The following is a 17494-nucleotide window of genomic DNA, read 5'->3' on the forward strand; positions in this document are numbered from 1 at the left end:
ATGGCAAACTGTAAATTTATGTAGTAACTGTCTATATCACAGGCTCAATAAAGTTTCAAATAGTTTGACAAGGTCAGTCCTCTAGACTATTACTAATAGACATTTGACACCATAGCTCATAACAAACTAAAAATGGATACTAACCTAAATATAAATGATTATATCATAACTCTTTTTTTGGTGAGGTAATTGGGGTTAAGTGACTTGCCCAGGGTCACAGAGTTAGTATCAAGTATCCTAGGTCACATTTGAACTCCTTACTCCAGAGCCAGTGATCTATCCACTGTGCAATCTAGTTGCGCTGGTTATACCATAAATTAAAACAACTAAAAGAAATCAGGTAACTTTCAATACTATGGCTAGGGAGGTAGAGAGGTGTTAACCAAACAAGGGACAGGAGTGATGGCAAAAGATAAGAAAAAAAGAGAAACAAATTTTGGTCACATTAAACTGAAAAGCTTTTATACAAAATTAATGCAGCTGAGATAAGACAGGAAACTTGGTTGGAAAAAAAATCTTTGCACCAATTATCTCCAGCAAGTGTCAGATAGCCAAGATATATAAGAAATTAACACAAATACATGACCAAGAGCCATTTCCCAATGGTTAACTGATCAAAGGATATGAACAAATGGTTCGCAAAAGAATTGCAAGTTTTTCTTTTTGTGGTAGCAAAGAACTGGAGATTGAAGGGATGCCTATCAATTAGAGAATGGCTCCACAAGGTGTGGTATAAGATCGTGATGGAATACTATTGTGCTATAAGAAATGATGAGAAAGATGGTTTCAGAAAAACCTGGAAAGATTTTGATGAACTGATACAAAGAAAAGCAAATGAAACCAGAAGAACCTAATTCACAGTAATAGCAATACTCTCTAATGACGATCAATTACAAAAGGCTCAGCTGCTCTCACCAAGACAATGATCCAAGAAAACTGCAAAGGACCCATGAAGAAAAATGCTATACACCTCCAGAGAGAGAACTCATCAGCTCTCAATGAAGACTGAAGCATACTTTTCCCATTTTCTTTTGCAATATGGCTAATAGGGAAATATATTTTGCATGACTTCATGGATATAGTCGAGATGAGACAAGGGAAGATTTATGTGAAGTAAATTTACAGTGAAATAAGCAGAAGTAGGAAAACAATATACTCAATGAATAAAAAAATAGAAAAGGAAAATTTGCATATGGCTGAACATGATAGACATGGTAGAACATAAGACATTTTTGTCAAACTGCTTTTATTTTCTCATTTTTTAATCTTTGTTAAAAGGAATAGCTCTTTGGTTAGGGGAGGGAGGAGGATATTTTCAGAAATGAATGTGATTGAACAACAAGATATCAATAAAAAATACAATTGAGTCAACAAGCATTTATTAAGCACCTACTATGTTCCAGGCATTGTGCTAAGCAGGGGGGACATAAAGTATGCAAAAAAAAAAAATAGTCCTTGCTCTCAAGGAGTTCACATTCTAATGGGCACATGCAAACAATTATGTTCCAACAAGGTAAATATGGTGTAACCTGGAGGAAATCTCAAAGGAAAGCACCCGTATTAAGCGCAATTGGGAAAGGCTTCTGGCAGAAGATAAAATTTTAGCTGAGTCTTGAAGGAAGCCAGAGGAGGCAGAGATGAAGAGAAAAAATTCCCGGCATGGGAGAAATAGCCAGTGAAAATTCATGAAGTTAGAAAATAGAGTGTCTTGTGCAAGAAGTTGGAGTGACTCCACAGGGAGGGAAATAAAGTGTAAGCTGGAAAGGTAGGAAAAGCCAAAGAGAAGATTTTATATTTGATCCTACAGGGTAATAGAGATCCACTGAACTTTACTGAGGGAGGGGGAATGACATGGTCAGACCTGCCCTTCGGAAGAGAGAGGTTAGGCCTGGAGAAGTTGATCTGAGAGTCATCAGCATGGAGATAATGGAATCAACGGGAGCCAATGAACTCATCAAAGGAAACAGTATAGAAGAAAGAGAAAAGAAGGCCTAGGACAGCCTTGGGGAACATTCAGGTAGACATGATCTAGATGAAGACCCAGCAATTAGACTGAAAAGTCTAAGACTTTTGGGACATGTGCATGTATGTTTCTTAACACCTATGAAACTATAAGACCCATGAGGACATGTTTCATCTCAACCTTGGATATCATCTCCCTAGTAGTGCTCGGCACGTAGTAGATGCTTAATCATGATTAAGGACCTACTGAAGGGGACATCCATCCTCACCAACCATCCAGGGCCAGGCAGGTCAGGCATCTAGGAGAGAGGGTAATTAACAGCATTAAAGGCTGCAGAGAGGTCAAGAAGAATGAAAATTAAGAAAAGGCCATTAGATTTGTCAATGAAGACTTCACTGATAACTTTGAATAAAGTAATTTCAGCTGAATTAGTAGGTTGAAAGTCAAGCTGCAGAGTTTAGAAAAGAATAAAGGGAAAGGAAAAAGAGAAGCAGAAAGAAAGAGATTCTTGGGTCAACTAAACCAAGCCAAAATAAGAATGCTGGGATAGTGGAGTTAGAAGATTCCAGGTTACAGTTCTAGGTCTACCACTAATTAGCTAGGTAGCTGTACAAGTCAATTCTCTACTTTCTCATCTTAAATAATAATCATGATGACTGCTAATCTTGATGGAAAGGCAAGTAAAAGGGATGTAACCATCTACCTTGATCCTTGGAAGGGGTCATTTCATATGGGTTTAAAACATAATTTCTATCTTACTCCTCTTTTGGAGGAACCTGTCCAAAAACAGAGAATCAGAACCCTGGAGCCATCTCAGTTCTGCCACTAACTATATGGCTCTGGACAAATCATTTTCCCTCCAAGGGACCTCAGGGGAATTGGAGAAGGCCTCAAAGGTCATCTAGCCCAAACTGTACTCCAATAAGTGGTCATCTAGCTTCATCTCAAGAGGTAATCAATTTTGCATTTAGACAGTTAAGTTCCTTCTTATATCAGTCATTCAACCAAAATCAAAAGCAGCCCCCTCTGTAAATTTCCACCCATTTTTCCCAGTTTTGCCCTCTGGGACCAAGCAAAAGAAATCCTTCCTTATGATAGCTTTCTTTCTTTCTCTCCGTGCCATCAGAGTTTATCAGTTCTCTTTCTGGCTGTGTACAGCATTTTTCATCATGGGTCTTTTGGAACTGTCTTGGATCCCTGTCGCTAAGTCTTTCACACTTGATGGGATAACTCTTTCCATAACTGCCAACAGTTAGGTTCCCCACCCCCAGCCTCAGGTCTTCCCTTCCCCAGGCTAAAACACCCTGCTTCTTCTTTGATCCTGGGGGTGGCAGGGAGCCACTAGAGTTAACTGGATGGTGGGAGGGGGTGACAAGGTGGCCCCTGAGCTTCAGGTACATTAATCTGACAGCTGAGTGGAGGGTGGACTGGAGCCAAAGATGAAAAGATTTGGGGAACTAACCAGAAGATAAGGACTCCCTCATCATTCCTGACCACTGAGGGAAAGGACCGGACCCTGGCCGGAGAAGGGATTCCGTGCCACCGTGCCACCGTCCCAGCCAAGTAAAGCGGGCCTGGCTGGCGCGGGGGCAGCGGGGGCAGCGGGAGGCAGACTCCCTGTCCTCAGTTCCACAAGCATCCCAGTGCCCACGGTGGGAATCCAACCACGCCGGGGCGCCCTGGACAAGTCCCTTAACCTCTCGCAGGAAGGGCTCCCACGTCAGTAAGACAGGGATAGCTGTTACAGCAGCGCCCGCTCCCGCGGACGGCGCAGCCAGGGCTCCAGGGCAGCCCCTGCCCCCGAGGGGCGCACGGGACAGACCAAGAAGCAGGGAGCTCCCTCCCGGCCCCGGGCCCCGCACACCTCCATCCCCCGCGGCCCGGGCGCCCAGGGCCCTCAGCCGCAGGCCGTGGCGCCCCGCCCCCGCGACCTCCCCCCTCCTCGCGAGCCCCGAGCAGGGGGCGGGGAGCCAGGCGAAAGCCGGGAAAGCCCTGGCGGGGTGGGGGCGGAGGGGGATCCGCACACGTCACGCTGACGCGACGCCCCGGCTCGCCGCGGCAGGCTCCGCTTGTTGACACCGTTGCCCGGGGAGACGGGGAGGGGCGGGGGGAGCGGCGAGGGGGCGGGGCCCGGGCCGGAGCTCCGGGCTCTGGTCCGCAGCCTCCGCGGCCGCGGCCGCAGCCGGCTTATATACTGCGGCTAAATTTAGGCTGAGCCCGGAGCTCGTCCCCATCCGGGACGCGTTTCCGCCGCCGCTGCCATTGGCCCGGCCCGCCGCGCGCCGCGTTATAAGGCTCGGGCGGGCCCCGGGGCCGCCACTCACAGCCTTGTCAGCCCCCAGCCCAGCCCAGCCCGTGGTTCTGTCGGTCCCGGAGTCCGGCTCGGCGCGCGCGCGCCTGTCACTCAGTCAGTCCGCCCTCCGGCCGGTGATCGCCGCAGCCGGGCAGCCCCGCACACACTCTCGCTCCTCTCCCTGCTCCCTCCCGCCCGCAAGTCGGGCCGTCGGTCTCCGTCCATCGGTCCGTCCCCCCGGGCGCCCGGCAGCCATGGCGCTGAGCGAGCCCATCCTGCCGTCCTTCGCCACGTTCGCCAGCCCGTGCCGGGAGCGCGGCTTCCAGGAGGTGAGTGAGCGCCCCGCGCCCCCTCCGCCGCCCCCCGCGCCCCCTCCGCCGCCCCCGCGCCCCCTCCTCCGCTCCCCGCCCTCGGCCTCACCGGCCCTCTCCGTGTCTCCCTCCCGCAGCGCTGGCCCCGCACCGAGCCCGAGCCCGGCGGTGCCGACGAGGACCTCAACAACGTGCTCGACTTCATCCTCTCCATGGGGCTGGACGGGCTGGGCCCCGAGGCCGCCGCGGCCCCCGAGCCCTCGGCCGCCTTCTACCCGCCGCCGCCCCCCGGCTGCTACCCCGAGCCCCCGGCGGCCGCGGCCCCACCGCAGCAGCCACCGCAGCAGCAGCAGCCGCCCCCCTACGGGCTGGCGGCGGCGCCGGAGCCCCAGCCGGCCCCGGCTCCGGGCGCGCTGCAGGGCCGCTTCCTGCTGGCCCCGTCCGCCTTCGGGGCCTTCGCCGACGGCATCAAGGCTGAGCCCGAGCTGGACGGCGGCGCCTTCGCGGCCGCCCTGGGCCGGCCCCCGCGTTGCGTGAAGCGGGAGGGCGGCGGGGCCTGCATGCTGGGCCCGGGGCCCGGCCCCGACACGCCCCCGCTCAGTCCCGACGGCCGCAGCCCGCTGCAGGACGCCCACCAGCGGCTGGCCGCGCCGCGCCCCTTCGGGCCCCCGGGCGCCTTCGGCCCGGCCGCCGCCGCCGCCGCCTTCCCGGGGCCGCCCCAGCTGCACTACCCCGCCGGCCCCTTCGGGCTCTTCGACGAGGGCATGGGCCTGGCGGCCGCCACCGCCGCGGGGCCCGCAGCCCGAGGGCTGCTCACGCCCCCGTCGTCGCCCCTGGAGCTGCTAGAGCCCAAGCCCAAGCGCGGCCGGCGCTCGTGGCCCCGCAAGCGAACGGCCACGCACACGTGCAGCTACGCGGGCTGCGGGAAAACGTACACCAAGAGCTCGCACCTCAAGGCGCACCTGCGCACGCACACAGGTGGGTGCGGGTGCGGGCCCGGGCCGGGGCTGGGGGCGCGGGCGTGCGGGTGGGAGCCTCTGGGACTGTTCTCAGGGATCCCCGACACGCGCGCACACGCCCCCTCTGCAGGAGCTGGAAGGGGGGAGGGAAGGAAACTGGGCACCTCTTAGGCACAGAGTGGGTATCCCCCGCGGGGCAGAGAATCAGGTGTGCCGGAATGGTCACCTGGAAACACAAGCTTGGCCCCTGGGGGAGAGCAGGGCTGCGGAGGGGGCAGAAGCGGGGATGGGACCCTGCCACTTCTGGAGAGGCTGGGGCAGCCCGGGAGGGGGTGGGGTGATGCCCTGTTTACTGTGTTAACTCCAATGGCAATTCATGTTAGGGGGAGGGGAGCGTGGTGAAGAGCATAGATGGGGAAGTTGTGTATGAGGAACGTGCAGTTAAGGTTAAGAGTGTGTGGCTTGGGGTGCTTTAAGCCTGGTGTAGCGTGCAGCCTCCGGCGCAGGTATCTCCTGGTACCTTTGCTGGTCTCAATGCCCCCGTCTGATCTCTTGGCAGGTGAGAAACCCTATCACTGTAATTGGGACGGCTGCGGTTGGAAATTTGCGCGATCAGATGAGCTAACCCGGCACTACAGAAAACACACGGGCCACCGGCCCTTCCAGTGTCACCTCTGCGACAGAGCCTTCTCCCGGTCTGACCACCTGGCGCTGCATATGAAGAGGCATATGTAACTGGGCTCCGCCCCAGGCAAGCCTGTAGCTGGCACTACAAGCTGAGCCTTGAGCCAGGGACCTCTCTGAACTCCTTTCTCCCAGAATGTGACTGGTATTTATTGGGTTTTTGTGAAAGGCTAGCGTCCAGCAGCGCTGTATTTGTACATAGGGCATTTCCCCTCATTGGATCCTGACCACAGACTTAAAAAGAGGTTTGTGCATTAGAACCCCTGACGCTGACCCCAGTGGGACTGAGTGACTGGAATCAGACACTTTTGTCTGATTCTCAAATCTCACCTAAAAGGCATGGTTTGAGAAGATTCCCTACTTCTTGACGAATTTTGTGTTCAAAATGGTGCAATAGTATTACACTCTCAGCCATGGTCTACACTAGTGCAGGGCTTGATGCCTTGTAAGAAACATAGCCTTAACTTTACTGCCTAAAATGTTGGATAATGTAAGTATTTTGCAAGTCTTGTAATAATGTAAATATATAAGGACAAATGGGCATTTTTGCCTGTTTCTGTTTTATATGAAAATGATTTCTCAATTTTTAAAAAAAAATAAAAACAAATGTTTTGCATCTTTTAAAGAATGTTTCCATGCATACCCAGAGATGACTTTTTTTGAATACTGGCAGTTTTGATATACCTCTAGTTGTCCTGGGGAGTTGGTGCCAGCCTCTCACTGAATGTGGAATGAAGGAGGTGGAGGGATGAGATTAGCCCAAAAAAAAAAAAAAAAGATGAAATTTAGAGGGAGGTGGGAAGAAACCAGCAAGATTTACTACCTTTTTAGAAATGGTGTTTTAGTTAGTCAGTTTGGGTTGGGCTTGTACAGGGCTATTTTCATAGTCTCAATGTTTTCCAGCTGTGGTGACTGTGTGCCAGCAAGCATGTGGGTTTTTCCTATAAATTTAAACACTGCATTTCTGTAACTAGGGAGGCTTATTTTAAGGCTGTCTCATACATCAATTACCTTCTTTTCCCAAGGGCTTAGGGGAAAGTGGTGGGTGACCCAGCTGACACGAAACCCTCAAAACCATTGGTCTTAAAAAAAACTGCCCTGTATTATTTTGGTAGCTTCTGAGTTATCCTCTAAACTTTTCAATTAAGAAGTGATTCAGTCTTTAAGGATTTTCTACTCCAGTATGCTCAGTTTCTTCCTTGCCGTGTGAATTTTTACATGTCCTAAGTCCATGTTTTACTGAAGGAAGATTCTGTAAAAACCCTCTTTGTACAATTTTTATATAGAAAATCTTTATAGAATTGCTTATCTTAAAATCAGTGACTATCATGAACAGTTCTAGTAATCCACAATTGACAAGTGTACTCTTCATGCATTTTCTCCTCTTCATCTTCACAACAACTTTGAGACAATGGGCAAGCATCGTCCCCATTTTACAAATGAAGACTTGATCAAGGAAAGAAACTTGCTCAAAATCCAGTAAGGGTCTGTTCAATCTGAACCCAGGGGTCCTGACTCAGAAGACCAAAACTCCTTCCACATTAAGCTGCCTCCCACTGAAAAAGATCAAGCCAGGATTATGAACACTGATTGGGTTGAATACATACACACTACCTTGTGAACATAGGATGCACAACAACATAAGCACTGTTAAATACAACTTAACATTACTGTTTGGATACACTCTTTGGATATATTTTGCCAATATTGTAGAAGGGCTGTCTCTATAGTCCAAACCCTTCCTTTTATTTGGTTTAGAAAGATTAAGTGTCTTGCCCAAGGTCACCTGTACAGTAAAGAGGAGATATCCCTGATTCCAGCCCAGGTCCTTTGACTCATCGTTGGTCCAATCTTCTTCCATTGCAACTGCCTTTAGAAATGGGTGCACTGTCCATATATTCCATTTTATGGATGTGAAAGTGGGGTTAAGACTGACAAACAAGGCTTCCACTCAGGACCGAAGCATCCTAGATCTGAGGTAACTGCACTAACCACCACTAGGTCACCCCACCCCTGAAACTTTGAGGTGTTGCCTTTGTCCAACAGGTTTGCCTTGGGACCATGATCACTGGCTGGTAAGGAAGAACAAATTTCACATTTTACTCTTGATGCTTGTATGTTTCAAAGTGCTAATTCAACACGTCTTCATTAAAAAAAAAGGAAAAAAAAAACCCTGGAAACCTTAGTTCCTAGCAATTGCACAATTTGTTTCCAGAAAGTGAAAATCGCACAGCATATTTTAAAATAATCACACATCATGTTGCAATAGTCCTAAGGATTTCCTCCCTTCCCTTCTCCCCTAGATAAAACCTGTGAAGGCAGATGAGTATGTTAAGTAATCTTCAGAAAGCAGAAATTGAAAATTAACATTTGATTCAACTTTCTAGATCAACATCCCACCAACTTCCTCTTGTACTTAGGGTTTTTGTTTTTCTTTAAAAAAAAAAAATTTCTCTACTCTTGTTACTTCTTTTGCAAATATGTTTTCAGAATGTGACCCCTGAGATGTGAAAAAAAATCTCTTGTCCTGCACTGACCCTAAAACATGATGAAACTTTTTTTCTTTCATCAGTCCTGGCTCATTTACTGTTGGTGCTCCTTTAAGGTCTTTCCTAGTACCAAAAAAGAGGGTACATATCCCAGAGCAGTAGACTTGGGGAGATCAGAAAACCTAGATTGTAAATCTAGTTCTGCCACTAGCTGACAAATCAGGTTATTTCTCTTCTGTGGGTCTCAGTTTCCTCAACTATAAAAAGATGAATATGGACCAAGTAATTTCTAGGGTCCCACTCAGTTTTGACATTCTGTGTTTCAAAGCCGTTTCCATCTCTAACTTTCTGTGTTCTAAGGTACCTTATACTACAACCCACATTTATTCTTTGACTCCTCTGTGACAGGCACTATGCTGGGTACTAGGGGAAATAGAAAGTCTAGATGTGATATTCCCTACTTTCGGGGAGCTCAGACTAGTACAGATATAACACACCAACACGTGGTTAGGATACACATTACATACATGTAAAAGCTTCCTTGGAAACTAGAACCTGCAATGTGTAGTGGAAAGATTACAGCTTCTGGAATCCAAGTACCTGCATTCAAATGCCACCTCTGACTCTAAACTGTCAATTCGACCTTGAGCAAACCATTTAACCATAAGCCTCAGTTTTCTCATCTGTTAAATTGGGTGCAGAAGGTAAACTAGATAGCCTAGTATATCTAAGTCCCTGTAGTTTTTGTCTGTGTTCTCCCAGTACCTTGAACAAAGAAGGGTCTAGATAAATGTTTATCAAATGATATTTAACTGCGTTGTGGAATTACAAAACTCCATCAGGCCTGAGGGAGAATGTCATTACTAGAAGGGGGGGCGGATCACAGAAGGCTTCCTGGTGAGAAGTTGGTATTGGAGTTGTACCTTAAAAGATGAGCAACCATAGCAACTCGTATTAAGGTGGCACTTTAAATGTTTCACAAATATCCTCTTATCTGAGCTTCCCAACAACCTTAGGAGGTAGTTGTTATTATCCCTATTTTACAGACAGGTAAACTGCCTGAGAGTGGCAAGCCCTGGGTCACACAAGTAGTGGCTGATGTTTAGTTATGCTTGACTCTTCGTGAACTCATTTTGGGTCTTCTTGGCAAAGATACTGGAGTATTTTTTGCCATTTCCTTCTCCAACACAGGTAGTAGGCAAGGGTAGGAATTCAACAGGCAAAAGACAGGAGGGCCAGAGGACATTCCAGACATATGGATCAGCCAGAGCAAAGGCAGTGGTGTGAGATTGCAGGTCATGAACTGAGGCAGAGAGTTTTCAGTTTGACTAGGCTGTAGCATATGTGGTGAGGAATGATATGAGATAAGGACAGAAAAAAAACGGGGAGGTGCCAGCTCTTGGAGGATCTTGAATGCCAGTCACAGGAGTCTGAAGACAATTTGGAAGATAACTTGATGTCACTAAAGATTTTGAGCCCAGTGACTACAAATGCCCAGATCTCTGAAATGCTGTCAGGGGCTAAAATCAAATAATCAGATAATCCTGGGATGGCTCTGGTAGGCAGGATGGCCTGGATGTTGAAAAGAGGAGGCAGGAAGACCCGAAAGGAGGTTACGGCAACAGTCTGGAAGTAGGAGCTGAAAGGTGGGGTCAGAATCTGAGAGATGTTGTCAGATGGACGGGAGTTGGGTGACTGACTGGATATGAGTGATGAGTGAGAGGGAATGAACCAAAGATGACTGCAGAGTCCCAGCTCTGACCTTGTACAGTTTCAATCTAAGTGCAGTTGGTTTTGTTTCCCCACAAGAGTGGGTTCAGGCCACAATCAACGGAAGACGACTCAACCCTTTTGCCCAAGGCCATTTTCCTAGCTGATTTCAATGCACCTGCCAAGTTTTCTAGCCAACATGTTGTCTTACTACATCTGAGTTTCATTAAATTCACATCTAAAATGGGGATGAAACTCATGTTGAGTTTCTGTTTTCTTAAGTGTCTCCAATTGAATAGAGGAGAGAGCGTTACATAATATCACTCATATATTTTTCATCAAGAGACAAAAGGACATAATCTGGAAGGATCAGTCATAACAGGGACGCTGCAAAATCTTTACATGCAATTATCCTCTGCTGACTCAGCTCCCTGAAACCAAACACCTGTTGACGGAAGGTTTTTTTTTCCTCTCCTCTCTTCTTTGGTCCTCTCCAAAATGCTGATGAAAGAGAGACATTCTCCACGCTAGATCAGCCCCAGCCATTATTACAACTGACTTCGCTGGGTCCAGCAGGGTGTTAATAAGCTTAAGCATTTCTTTTCACCACAAGACAACCAGCTACACAATCCCATTCATCTCCTAATAACACCCGTTGGCATTTATGTATATGATCTAGTTTGAGCCTTCCCACAACCCTGTGAAGCCAGTAATTCAGGCACCATCATCCCCATTTTATAGATGGGGAGACTAAGTATCATAAAAGGCTTGCTCAGACCTCATAAGTGGCAGCGCCTGGAGGTCTTAAGCCTAGATCTCAGCTCCAGCCCAGAGTTCTTATCACTCCAATAGCCTTTCTCAGGGTCATGATAGTAACAGCTAGGATGTGTAGAGAGGGGCTTTTAAAGTTTGCAAAGCACCCTATGAGTGATCTCATTTGATCTTTATAACAACACTGTGAGACAGGTGCTATTATGAGCCCCATTTTACAGATGGGGAAACCGAAACTGAAGTGAACTGAGCCCTAGGGTCTCACGGCTGGTAGGTGTCCAAGGCAGGATTCCAAATTCTACTCACTATATCACCCAGACACTGAGCCTCTTTGCAGGCTATGCTATAGTCCAACCCCAGCCTGTGAATCTACTTCCAGGACATCTTGAATTCAATAGGCATTTATTTAGTTGCAAGGCACAGTGTTAGAAACACCAAGAAAGTGACTGTGATGAGAATGTCCAGCACATGGTTTTTTGAAAGAAGGTTGCAAACTCAGTAGGACTGAATATTAGATGCATCTGAAACAACGGATCCAGGGGAGGAGGGCAAAGCAATTCAATTACTCAGAGGGAGATGGGGATCTTAGGACTCTTGCTGGAAAGTGGCCACGGGCCAAAATACAGTATTGAGTGCCACCAGAAAACAGTGACTAGTCCTGAGTCAGCATGACTGGGTTTCCTTTCCTGAAGGTGCTGCTGCCAAGGACAATCGAATAATATTTGGTTTGAGGTGGGTGGGATCATGTCATGAAGTCTGAGGCTCAGGTGAGCCCTTATAATAATAACAACAACAGCTAACACATATATGGCACTATAAGGTTTGCAAAGCACTTTACAAATATTATCTTATTTGATCTTTACAATAATCCTAGGAGGGAGATGCTATTATTATCCCCATTTTACAGATGAGGAAACTGAAGCTGAGGGAGGTTTAGTGACTTGCCTAGTGTCACACAGCAAATAAGTGTCTGAGACTGGATTTGAACTCAGGTCTTCCGTCTCTGGCACTCTGTCCACTGCCATGACATAACTGCCCTTGACTTTCTGTATTCTTAGATCTGAAAACAAATATCCTTCCTTTATAAGGAAGAAGTCTAAGCTGCTTCATGCTCTGTGTCAAAAATTATTGGAACTGAGAGGGACCTTAGAGATAATCTGAGTCCTGGTTGTTCCACCAACAAGATGCTCCATTTCTTTGGCTCAGGGAATTCTCTCTGGCTTTCCCTCCTGCCTGGAATGCTCTCCCTTCTCCATTCTGACCATTGACCTCCTTGGCTTTCTTTAATTTCCAACTAAAATCCTATCTACAGGATGCCTTATCCAACCCCTCTTAATTCTAGTCCCTTCCCCTTGGTAATTATTTCCAATTTATCTGATAGATAGATAGATAGATAGATAGATAGATAGATAGATAGATAGATAGATAGATAGATAGACGATAGAGATGCAGATATTTTGCTTTGCATATATCTGTTTGCACATTATCTCCTCCATCAGACCATAAGCTCCTTGAGGACAGGGACTATCTTTTGCCTCTTTTTGTATTCTCAGCACGTGGTTTAAGTGCCTGACAAATATTAGGTACTTAATAAATGTTTATTGATCAATTAAGTACAACCCTTTCATTTTACAAATCAGGAAACTGAGGGTCAGGAAGGGAATACTCTGAACTAGTTATTGGATCTAAAGCCCAAGTTTCTTAACTCCCAATGCAGGTCTCTCTTTTCAGTGAACCACAGATGCCTGCCTCCTTATTATTGGTAAGCCAGTAACTCCACAGTATACTATCTAAGGGTCTGCAGATACTATATATGTATAAACACCAATTCACTTCTGCCTGTGGTGATTACATCATTGAGTCAGGAGACCTGGATTCAAGCCCTTATCCTGACTGACTAACTGCACACCACTCTTCATTTCCATGAGACTCAACTTCCCCATCTGTAAAATGGAAATGGTATCATTCATCCTACTCAGGTGGAATATGTGTTATAAAGGATCAAATGTGATGCTGTATGCCATGGACTTCGTAAAAAATAAAACTCAGGGATTCTTAACCTTTTTTATTTCTGTTGCGGACCCCTTTGGTGGCCAGTTTGGTGAAGCCTAGGGAACCTCTTCTCAGAATCATGTCTTTAAGTGTATAAAATAAACTAGATTACAAAGGAAACCAATCATATTGAATACAATAATCAAAAAAGATTTTTTAAGTTCATGAACCTAATGTTAAGAATCTGCCATGATGTATTAATACAAAGGTAATTAATCTGACGTGAGTACATGCAAAGTTACATTGCTTTTATCCACTCATTGTTTTTAGGATTTTATTAAGTCTGCATTTGCACCTGTATATTTTGTTTGTGATTCCTGAAATAGTTTCTATTTTTACTGTATCATGGTCTGTAAAGTATTTCCTATTTTTGCTTTTTCTTTGCAATACCTCTCAATTTTGTGCAAGTTCCATGTGGTGCTGAAAATATATGTATTCTTTTGTTGTCCAATTTAGCTCTGGTTTCTCCAATGATTTGTTCAATTCCATATTTTCCATTCTTTTTATCTTTTTTATATCTTTTTCTTAGACTTATCCAAAACTGAGAGGATACTGAAGTCTCCTTTCACTTTTGTGTTACTACGTGTTATCTTGTAACTCAGATATTTCCTTTAATAATTTGGATGCCAAGGCATTTGGAATATATAAGTTTATTACTGATATTACTTTGTTGTCTATGGTTCCTTTCAGCATAATAGAGTTTCCCTTTTTATTTTTTGTGTTGATTTTTTGCTTTGTCAGTTAGCATAATTGCAACTCCTGCTTTTTTGGATTCACATGATGTTATAGTAAATTTTTTTTTTCTATTCCCTCAATTTTATTTTGTGCATGTTGGTTTTTTAAAATGTGATTCTTGTAAGCAACAAATTGTAGAGTTTTTTCTTCTCATCTAATCTGTCACTCTTTTTCATTTTATTGGATTGTTTAATCCATTCATATTTAAAGTTATAAAAGTTAGGTTTATATTTTTCCCCATCTGCCTCTAAATTGGGTTCTCCTTTTCAAGTGTGATTTTTCACTCTTCTGTTATAACTGCAGTATTATATTCCTTCAGTTACTTTAGTCTTTTTTTAAGGTGGCCCTATTTTCACTAGATCTTTTCCCCTAATGTCTGATCTCTTCCTTTTATTTGTTAACCCTGTTCCTTTGGATTTTGCTTACTAATTCCTTTTTCTCTCCTGGTTTTATCTGAACATATAATTGTCCCTCACATCCTTTTTTCCTCTCAGTCAAGTAGATTCCCTTTTCCTTTCCTCCCCTTCAACTAGTCCTATTCATTTTTATTTAATTTCATTTTTGGCATCCCTTTCCAAAAAAGCATTTCCCTTATTCTCTTCATTTTCCACCCTTTCTGTCTACTCTGGACCCTTATTCTCTGATTCATGACCCCTATAATTATCTAGTCTCTCTCAATTCTCTCTATTCATCATGCAATCAAAGCTTCCAAGGCATCCATTTTAGGCTCTCTCTTCTAGGCACTTTCTGTCATTACCTTGCAGAGCTTGCTCCATAGAATATCTTTTACCACCATTCCTCTTTCCTAGAATTACTGCAGGTGTCAGAAAGGACATTGCCCCAAGGTAGATCTCTCCTCTACCATGTCCCTGATTAGGCAACCCCCCATTGATCTGTACCCACTCCTAGTTTCCTTTTTCCCATATTTGCCTAAAAGTCTCTTTCCTGGGTTCCCATTCTCTCACTCCCCTAGCATTTGCACCCAAGAGTGTCATGTTGTTTTTATATGTTTCTATGCCTAATATGGGGCAGCTAGGTAGTACAGTGGATAGAGTGTGAGGCCTGCGGGCAGAAGACTTATCTTCCCAAGTTCAAATCTGGCCTTAGATCTGGAAAAGTCACTTAACCCTATTTGCCTCCATTTCCTCATCTGTAAAATGAGCCAGAGAAAGAAATAAATTGCCAAGAAAACCCTCGGTGGGGCTACAAAAAGTCAGCCACAACTAAAAACAAATGAACAATAATAGATATAATAGAAATTCTAAAAACAGATCTACCAGCAAATCTCTGAACAGATTAAAAAAAAAGAACAAGAGAGATTGAGGGGAGAGTGCAGTTCTTTCGTCTTGTGGACTTCTTTTGGACTTATTCTGTTTTCTTCCACACACAAGCCCACAATCAGCGATTTTATCTATGTGAATCACTTCCTCCATCCTTGCCCATTGGAGTCCTTTGTGTTTTGGTAGGTTTTGTAGGTCTTTTCATGAACTGTTGTGGCCAAATCATGTCACCTGGTAGCCAGACAGACACCTACTAAAGAGCCTCTCTTGCATTTTAGCTGGGCTGGTCCTCAGAAAACAGACAGACTCTGTCACCAGACTGCCACTAAAAGCATTTCTGTCTGCCAATAATTGTGCCCCATGGGGAGAGTCTTCCAAAAGTCCAGGGACATCACCATGCCAAGACGATGAACCAGAGGGGAACCTCAGTGGAAGATTTTCTTCCATAAGGATTATTTTTTTAATGGTTTAGTGTGTTGTTTCTCTATTTCCTTTCCTGTGTTTTTATTTGAATGTCCAGTAAATCTAGTTTTCCAGGAAAATATTTGGAAACTTTGAACCTGGATTTGAGAACGCAGGAGAGACAGGAAGGGAGCACAGCAAAGATGACTGGGATATTTCCACAACCTGCTGTGGCTGCTGAGAGCCCAAGATGTGCTTAGTGAAGGGAACGGTGTGTTCCCAGCTGGGACAAGTTGTTAAATGCCTTTGATGCCCATCTTCCTACATGTCCCTAAGGCCTTTTAGGGTGATTTATGGCTGGACAGGGGCAGCTAGGTGGCGCCATAGTGCATAGAGCACCAGAAAGATTCCTCTTGCTGAGTTCAAATCCAGATTCTGACACTTACTAGTTGTGTGACCCTGGGCAAGTCATTTAACTTTGTTTGCCTCAGTTTCCTCATGTACTATTTCCAGTATGAAAAATGACTGAACAACAACATGGTTGGACAGGTTTCCTCTTTACATAAATGGAAGGCTTTGTGATTGTGTCTAATTCTCCTCAATCCTATTTGAGGTTTTCTTGGCAAAGAGTATTCTCTACTTCCACCAACTAGAAAGCTAGCTAAAGGCAAAAACTGGGAAACGTCAGAGCCCCCAGTCTCCTGGTGCTATAACCCTGCCTTTAAACAGCAGGGATTTTTAAGCTGCAGCCCATGAACTTGGATTGTTTTTGTTTTAATTTTTGATAATTGCATTCCAATATGATTGATTTTCTTTGCAATCCTGTGTATTTTATTTTGTGAATTTAAACACGATTCTGAGAAGGGGTCCACAGGTTTCACCAGACTGCCACAGGGGTCCCCGACTCCAAAACCCCTGTCTAAATGCTCCTAGGGTCCTTGAGCCTTCTCTCTAGCAAAACCCATTCTCAAAGAAGGATCTGAAACTCACTCTCACTTAAAGTTTAGATGGCCAATAGCAGTTTTACTTTCTATCTACCTATTTTTAAAAACAGTATTGAGAAGGTAGTCTTGGAAGAACCATCAAAATGATTAAGGAATATATTTTATGCAATGTGAATGGACAGAATTTACAAGTTCCATGAAGAGGGAGAAGGGGGATGAATAATTAAAATGTTCCCTTTTCCAGAAGGAATCATAGCCTAATGGGGATCAAAGCTTCAAGTTACAGTGACTCAGAAATGGAAAGGACATCAGAAGTCAACAAGTCAGGTCACTACCTAAAGAGGCTCCTCTCTCCCCATCCAGAGAAGTGGTCTCCTAGGCATTGTTTGAGTAGTTTCAGTGTCAGTTAACTTAGAATCATTTAATGTAGTCTGTTCTATGGTTGGACAGCTCTCACTGCTTGCAAGCTTTTCTTTATTCTAAATTTCATTCAGTCTCCCTCTAGCTTCTTACCCACTGGGCCTAGTGCCCCCTTTGGGGCCAATCAGGGCCAGACTAATTCAATTTAATTCAAACACTTATTAAACATCTATGTGCAAACACACTGTGTTCAACCCACTGAAAATCTAATCACTCTTCAACATAAAAGCGTCTCTAATATTTGAAAATAGCTATTATGCTCCCTCGGCTCCCCACTCTAATGATCTGTCTAAGCCTTCTCTTTCTGGCTTCAACATCCCACCTCATTCAACTATTTCTTGCATAGCTTGGTTCCAAGCATCCTCACTAACCTGGACAAATTCTCTCTTATGAGTTTCCTTTCTAAAAATCTTGTACCCAGTATTGAATATTGTATTCCAGATGGATTGTGATGGGCCAGAATATAGCAAAATTATTCCCA

General features: G+C 45.2%; 1 protein-coding gene across 1 annotated transcript; it reads left to right on the forward strand.

Annotated features, from left to right (window-relative positions):
• Positions 1 to 4377: 4377 nt before the first annotated feature.
• Positions 4378 to 6838, forward strand: KLF2 (KLF transcription factor 2). Its single transcript, XM_072601276.1, has 3 exons — positions 4378 to 4585; positions 4705 to 5545; positions 6086 to 6838. The coding sequence occupies exons 1-3, from the start codon at positions 4511 to 4513 to the stop codon at positions 6259 to 6261; spliced, it is 1092 nt and encodes a 363-aa protein (XP_072457377.1). The 5' UTR covers positions 4378 to 4510; the 3' UTR covers positions 6262 to 6838.
• The last annotated feature ends 10656 nt before the right edge of the window (positions 6839 to 17494 follow it).

The sequence above is a fragment of the Notamacropus eugenii genome, chromosome 4 (assembly GCF_028372415.1).
Source record: "Notamacropus eugenii isolate mMacEug1 chromosome 4, mMacEug1.pri_v2, whole genome shotgun sequence".
NCBI classification, from domain to species: Eukaryota; Metazoa; Chordata; class Mammalia; order Diprotodontia; family Macropodidae; genus Notamacropus; species Notamacropus eugenii.

What these genes read in the sequence shown, in the direction of transcription:
- KLF2 (XM_072601276.1), top strand. Translation starts at nt 4,511, where the DNA reads ATGGCGCTGAGCGAGCCCATCCTGCCGTCCTTCGCCACGTTCGCCAGC. An exon ending in GGGAGCGCGGCTTCCAGGAG is followed by an intron (nt 4,586 to 4,704) that starts GTGAGTGAGCGC and finishes TCCCTCCCGCAG; the next exon opens with CGCTGGCCCCGCACCGAGCC. An exon ending in GCACCTGCGCACGCACACAG is followed by an intron (nt 5,546 to 6,085) that starts GTGGGTGCGGGT and finishes ATCTCTTGGCAG; the next exon opens with GTGAGAAACCCTATCACTGT.